A 7,131-nucleotide genomic window follows, 5' to 3' on the forward strand; every position below is an offset into this window, starting at 1 on the left:
GCAGGGCAGGCTCAGCTGCAGGACACAGCACCCTCCCTCCCTCCCTCTTTCCCCCTTCCCAGCACTCCCTCGGGAAAGCCTGTTGCTGTTTAGCGAGCGGGGACTGCACAGCGATCGAGGGAAGTGGCCGCACAGGATTTTGTCAGTGGGAACAGCCAGGACAAGCACCCAATGTTTGAGGGGATCAGCAGAGTCTGCTGGGAGCATCCCAACCCTCTGGCTCTGCAGCAGACTGGGAGGAGATGGAAGGAGACATCCCCATCCCCAGAGTCTGGATGAAAAGCTCCTTCCCAGGCTGTGACCCCATGGGGAACATCAGGAATTCACACAGCACAACCACAGGGAGAGGTTTAAACCTGAGATGAAATCTTTCCTCGGGCTCTGATCCTCCACCAGAGCACCCCCTGTCCCCTCCAGACCATCCAGACCCCCCATCCCTGTGCTACCTGACGTGGTGAACTGCTTCCCACATTCCCGACACTTCAGGGGCCCGTCTGCGATGTGGATCTTCAGGTGAGCCTTCAAATTCCCCACCTGGGGATGGAGAATGGGATGCAGAGAGCCCCAGATCACCCCACTGCCCTCTGGAGTGACCCCAACCCCTGTGGATCCCTTCTGGGGTGGCCTCTGAGACTTCCCAACTGCACCCCATGGATAAACCACCCCTTCAGGACAGCTCCAGGACACCCCCAGCTGCACCCCATGGATAACCCTCCCTTTCAGGACAGCTCTGGGACAGACCCCTCCCTTTCCCCCTCTCCCCAACACACCTGGTTGAACTTCTTGTCGCAGTGGGGACACTTGTGCTCCTTGTCGGTGTCGTGGGTCTCCAGGTGCCGCATCTTGGAGGTGGGGTCGGAGAAGGAGCGCCCGCAGTAGTCGCACTGGTAGGGCTTCTCCCCGCTGTGGACCAGCTGGTGCCTCTTGAGGTTGCCCGAGGTGGTGAAGAGCTTCCCGCAGTCCTCGCAGCGGTACTTGGCCTCCCCCGTGTGCCGCTTCTTGTGCAGGTTCAGGAGGCTGATGAGCCGGTAGCTCTTCCCACATTCCTCACAGCCGTAGGGCTTCAGTGGGCTGGGGGGACACGGGAACGTCACAACCACAGGGAGAACCAGTGACAAGGTCTCAGCACCCCAGTCTGAGCTTCACAGCCCAGCCAGACCCATCCGGACCCACAGGATGCCACGGAATCATGGAATGGTTTGGGCTGGGCTGGACCTTAAAAGCTCATCTTGTTCTACTAGACCAGGTTGTTCCCACTAAACCAAACCTTCCACTAGACCAGGTTGGTCCCACCAGACCAAACCTTCAGCTAGGCCAGGTTGGTCCCACCAGACCAAACCTTCAGCTAGGCCAGGTTAGTCCCACTAAATCAAACCTTCAGCTAGATCAGGTTGGTCCCACTAAATCAAACCTTCAGCTAGATCAGGTTGGTCCCACTAAATCAAACCTCCCACTAGACCAGGCTGCTCCAAGCCCCATCCAACCTTGAACCAACCAGGGATGGGAAGTCCACAAACCACCACCAAAGGGAAGGACCAGGGCAGAAGGACAAATCTCCTGGACACCCCAACACAGCGATGTGTTTCCAAAGGATCCCATCGTTCCCAGCAAACCCCCTGTTTTCCAGGCATCCTCCACCTGTGTGTCTTCTCGTGGGCCTTGCAGGCGGCCGGGTCGGAGAAGGCCTTGCTGCACTCCCTGCAGGAGAAGGGCTTCTCCCCGGTGTGGATACGGATGTGCCGCTTGAAGTTGCCGGTGTGGGTGAACTCCTTCCCGCAGTCCTGGCACGGACAGACGGACACTGTCACTCCGGTGTCCCCGAGGCTCCCGGAGGTGCCGCTCGGAGCCGTGCCGGCCTCACCTCACACTTGTGTGTGACGGAGCCGTAGGCCTTGGACTCGGTGCGGTCGCTGTAGGTCCCAGAGCGCAGCAGCCGGGGCTCTCCCGAGTTTTCCTGCCCGGAATCCGTGCTCCCCGACTCGTTATCCTCGGCGTTCTCTCCGTTTTCCAACTGGGGCGGCTCTTCCTCGGGGATTTTAGCCTCGTCCTCCTCCTCCACCATCATCTCCCCCTCTTCCTCCTTCCTTTCCAGCTTCATCTCTGCAGGAAGGTAGAAAATGGGGATGCTGAAGTTTGGCAGCAGCAGCAGAGACACAAAACCCATCTGTATTTCCTAACTTAAGGAGATTGGCATTGGGCCTCATGGAAATCAAAGAGATATCTGGGTTGGAAGGGACTTGAAAGCCCATCCATTGCCTCCTTTGCCTGGAATCACTTTGGGTTTGCAAGGGATTAGCCCTAAATTCCAAAAGCCTGTACAGACAGAGGAGCATTTTCCCAACTCCCCTCACTCTGCTCCATGAAAGCTGCTCCCGGGAGCTCTGTGCCATGCAGCATGTGCGTGGCAAAACCCACACTAGCACAAATAATTCCAAGGGAAATTAGGGATCAAGCCCTGCCTGATTTGTCCCAGCCCTGCTCACCAACACACCTCCTGTTCCGGTGCCATCCCTCGCCGTGGGGCTTCCACTGCCCACCACGCTCTCCGACGGCTGCGGGAGGCCGGGAATTTCGGCCTTGGAACCTTCCTGGATGGCAGATTCTGTCCCTACAAACACCAAAGCGTCAGGACAGGGTGTGCTGGGGGTGACAGCAGGATTTGGGATGCCATCCCTTGGTGACTCACCTTCCTGGCCAGGCAGCTGCTCGGCTGGCATCTCGGGCTGTGCCGCAGCCTTCGGCTTCTCCTCCTTCCCCTCGGCGTCGGGAGGAGCCGGTTGGACTTTGTCAAGGTCCCCCAGTGCTTCTGCCACCGAGGTCTTGTCATCAAGCACGGCCTTCTCTGCTCCTGCGAGGGAAGAGGCAAAGCCATCCAGCTTCTGCTGATTCCCAAATCCCACAAAACTCATGGAAGCAGCAATTCTTTAACTGCTGGTGCTGCACAAGCGGATCAAACCCCACCCAGGCACACCGGATACACCCGGGATGTGGGTTTGGATGGTGGTCAGACTGGATAAATTCTGGGCTGGATGAAGCAGAAGTGGATAAATTCTGGGTGTCCCTGGATAAGGGGAAGCAGGAGGGTACGTACCAATCCCGGGGGGCTGCTGGCTCCCAGGGGGATTTTCTGGGGGCACGGAGAGGGATTTGAGAGCGTTGCAAGCGCTGACAACCTCCTGCATCTGCAGGAAACCCGCCACGGCCAACACGTCCTCCACGTTGTCGGGGCTTAGGCTCAGCTTAGCCGTGTACATGAACTCCAAAACCTGGCCCAGGCCTGCGAGGGAGGTGACACAACCAGAAATGAGCTCTCACCCTCAAAGTGCTCCAAACTCTTGGAACAACGAGGTGAGGAGTCCCACACCCAAAGCGTGTTTGATACGGGATTCGGGATGCAAACTCCCGTCGCACCTGCGGCGTTGCTGATGTCCAGGTGCACCACGTCCTTCTGGTCCACAAAGAGCATCCTGAAGTACTCGCTGCAGGCGGCCAGCACGGCCTTGTGGGCCTTGAAGTCGATGCCGTCCACCACGAAGGTGCAGTCACAGAGCAGGCCCAGCTGCCGCTGCTGGTTCAGCTGCTCCAGCACCTGTTTGCTGTGCTGAGGGAAATCCATGGCTGTGGGGAGGGAAACGGGGGGTCAGGGGGGTGCTGAGACCCCCCAGTGCTACGTGACACAAAGCACCACGTGATCGCCCTGTTGGTTACAAAACGTGGCCCCAAAAGGTGAATTTCAGCTCGTCCCCCACTAAACCCAACCCCAAATCCTCTCCCAGAACAGCCACAACGCCAACACAGGGCTGGAAGGAGTTCATGGAACAGCCAACATGATTTGTAGCCCTCTGACAGCATTTAAAACACATTTATTGCTTTTCAGCCGGTCCAGCCCTGTCACCTCTACAAACACAAGTGCCATCGTCCCTTTGGTGTCACTGCTCCTGCTGAGGACACAGTGTGAGGGTTGTTCATCCAAACCTTCCAGCTCCTGCTCATGTCACGATACTGAGGAGTTTCTTATTTCTACCGTGTGTTTGGAGGGAGTTCTCCCTTCTCAGAGCATGGCTTTGGCTAGGGAATGCTGAAAACTCCTGGAAATACTCTGAAAGCCCCATTTTCCAGCAGGTCCTTGTCAGCAAAACACATCAGGTTCTGTCCTGGGCTGCTCCTGCAGGGTGGAAAGTGAACGAAGGGTTTTCACTTGGCTTTGTCTTCCAACAATGATTCCTGTGCTGAAGGGATTGTTTCAAAGGATTGGGCAAGGAGGGAGGAGAAAGGAAATAGGGACTATCCAGTTATTGTTCCAGCAGGAAGTCCCCAGAGCCCTGGATGCTGCAGCAGGAAGGTTATGGTTGGGGAAGCGCTCCTGGAGTCGATGCTCGGTGTGTCTCTGAAAGCTTCCAGCCCATGTCAGTTGTTTTTCCACTACACCAGCTCCTAAATGGGAAGTGTCCAGCTGGGAAAAGGTTTGGATCCACAAAACCAGGCATTTCCAGTTCCTGTCCCTTCCTCTGGATGAGTGGGAGCACGAGCAGCACAGTCAGAGGGAGCCTCCTCCTGTCAGCTGCAGGTGCCAGCAACATGCTGAGGGAAGGATCTTCCACCCAAGGATTGGTTCAGCTTCCAAGGTCATTCCCAGCATGGATGAGAAGCCAGGACATCTCCAACAGCATCGGATCACACATGGAGAGAGGAATTTCCACTCCTGTTTGTTGTTGCAATGAACTCGTTGCACAACTTTCTCCCCAAACCACAAAGTCCTTGTTAACCAAACTCCCCCAGCCTGTCCCAAAATGCACCCCTGAGAGGCAGGAAAATCAGTCCTTTGGATGAAAATACTCATCAAAATACTGCCACATAGTATGGCCTTCTATGGTTTGCAAAGCCCTGGAAAGAAGGAGGAGGATTTTCCCAGCAGGATAAACAACGCATTCCGTGCTCGGAGAGCTCAGCGCAGCAGGACCTGAGGAATCACGATGGTTTGAGGCACTAAAAGCCTATTTTTGGGAATTTGTGGGAGGTATTTTGCATCTGAACGATGATTTTTAATGTTCCAGGATTGGACTCGCCTCAGCTTCGCTTCCCAGCTTTGAGAAGGAAGTAAAAATCCAGGAAATTTGACTCCTCCCAAAACGCTTCCTATTTTCCGTGGTCTCCTCCACAGCTTCACGTTCCAGCTTCCTCGGAAGCGCAGCAGGGAGGTGTGGGTGAGCTCTGTATCACCCTCACCCAGAGCCAAGATCCCCCTCATCCACTAAAACCCCTGCCTCCAAGCTTTAAAAACCCCAAACCCCTGGACCAAACCCCCAGGATGGACGGGCTCACCCCTGTGATATCCAGAGGACCCAGGGCCAGAGGGCTGGGTCTCTCCTCCAGAGACTCCCCCTTTCCAGGTGTTCAGCTCAGTCTCTACGCAGCCATCCTGGGAAAAATGGGATGAAAACCTCCATTTTAACCCCCAAGCCTCGTGTGTTGAAGGCACTGAGATGCAAAGTCACCGACCCAGGGCAGGGCACCCCCGGATTTCACCCCGTGGGAGCAGATTCCCCTCCCGACCTCTCCCGACGTGGCTGTCGAGTGTCTCATTATCCAATTAATCAGGGAAAAGTTCATTATGAGCACACCTACGCCCACCACACACAGACAAATGCAGCGGCTGCAGTCCCAGGGAGCTTCCCACGCCAGCTCCGTTAAGCTCTCCCTAATTAACAATATCAACCTCTCCCTATCCCTGCCACAGGAACACCCACCTATTAAAAACCCCAAAACCTCAATAAATTAGGAAAAAATTGTGATTTAAACATGGCCTTTCAACGCTGTCACCACCCAGCCATCCATTCCCGGGGAGATGAAAGGGAAGAGGGGGTTTATTCCCTGCCTACCGTCATCTCCCTCCTCGTGTGTCAGCTCAGGGAACAACGTGGCCCCAACCCTCGCAGCCTCTGCCCACAGGGGTCTGTCCTCATTTCCAGGAACGGATTCTGCAAGGTTTTCCATGGAAAAATAAAGTTAGGAGCTGATCCGAGCAGAGCAGCCAAGGAGGTGGTAATAATACAGATCATGGAATAGGGAAGGGCTATGGAGCTTCTGGAGGGCGAGCTGTGAGGAGGGGGGAAATAATCACAAACAGGGAAAAAATGTGGTGGAAAGGAACTAAAATGAGAAAGACATGAGGAGGGGGATGAGGAGAGACACTGTGGACACTCCACAGGGAACAGACATCTCAAAGATCCCTTGGTTGTTTGGATTTCAGGCACAGGGATGTGCTGGTGCAGCTCTGGACATTGAGACATCACCTGAGTTTGAGCTCTGCCCTGAAAACCCCCCGGAATGAGCTACAAACCCTCGGGGAAAAACTGCCCTTGGGATGCTGGCTGAGGGCTGGAATTCTGGGAGAAGCCTCTGATGCAGCAATGACACTGAAGAAACGCAGCTTGTCTGGGAAACATGTCATCGGTGCCAGGGCACGGACAGCCGGGGGGGGCTGTCCCAACGCCAAAAATGCCACAATACGGGAGAATTCCCGTTTTTCCTGATGTTTTCCCCCATCCCTCGGGTGTGGGTGACAGCCAGGGAGGTTGGGGATGTGTCTGAGCCCCACTCCCTGTCCCCCACGGGGGTCTCTGGGCATCCTGAGGGGATGGGGGCTGTTCCCCGAGGGGGGGGCAGGGGTTTGGTCCCCCCATGGCTGGGGGGGGTCATAGAGGGCACGGACACCCTGGGGAGGGGGGGCCGCGGCCACGAGCCCCCATTCCCCTCACGATGGGCAGGACCCCCTCGCTGCCCTCGCGACAGCCCCATTCCCCTCGCGACAGCCCCATTCCCCTCGCGACAGCCCCTCATTCCCCTCACGACAGTCCCTCATTCCCCTCGCGACAGTCCTTAATTCCCCTCGCGACAGCCCCTCATTCCCCTCACCATAACCACGAGTCCCCCCACTCCCCTCACGACAGCCAGGAGTCCCCCGTTCCCCTCACGACAGCACCCGGTTGGTCTCACGATAACCACGACTCTCCTGCTCCCCTCACGACAACCAGGAACGCCCCGCTCCCCTCCAGACAGCCCCCAGCCCCGGTTCCCCTCATGACAACGCAGAGACCCCCGTTCCTCCCACCGGCCCCCAACGCCCCTGTC

At 56.6% G+C, this 7,131-nt stretch overlaps 1 protein-coding gene across 1 annotated transcript in view; it reads right to left on the reverse strand.

The window, feature by feature from the left end:
- ZBTB17 (zinc finger and BTB domain containing 17) overlaps positions 1-7,013 on the reverse strand; it is a 13,960-nt gene extending 6,947 nt beyond the window's left edge. The window contains exons 1-11 of the mRNA XM_029965227.1: positions 6,916-7,013; positions 5,880-5,978; positions 5,323-5,419; positions 3,412-3,618; positions 3,092-3,277; positions 2,687-2,848; positions 2,492-2,608; positions 1,862-2,100; positions 1,639-1,781; positions 771-1,071; positions 321-534 (exon numbers count right to left, since the gene is read on the reverse strand). Coding sequence (XP_029821087.1) covers positions 321-534; positions 771-1,071; positions 1,639-1,781; positions 1,862-2,100; positions 2,492-2,608; positions 2,687-2,848; positions 3,092-3,277; positions 3,412-3,618; positions 5,323-5,419; positions 5,880-5,885 — 1,672 coding nt within the window. The 5' untranslated portion in view covers positions 5,886-5,978; positions 6,916-7,013. The remainder of the gene's footprint in view (positions 1-320; positions 535-770; positions 1,072-1,638; positions 1,782-1,861; positions 2,101-2,491; positions 2,609-2,686; positions 2,849-3,091; positions 3,278-3,411; positions 3,619-5,322; positions 5,420-5,879; positions 5,979-6,915) is intronic.
- Positions 7,014-7,131: the final 118 nt, after the last annotated feature.

The sequence above is a fragment of the Manacus vitellinus genome, unplaced genomic scaffold (assembly GCF_001715985.3).
Source record: "Manacus vitellinus isolate BGI_N305 unplaced genomic scaffold, ASM171598v3 scaffold_92_pilon, whole genome shotgun sequence".
Lineage (NCBI taxonomy): Eukaryota > Metazoa > Chordata > Aves > Passeriformes > Pipridae > Manacus > Manacus vitellinus.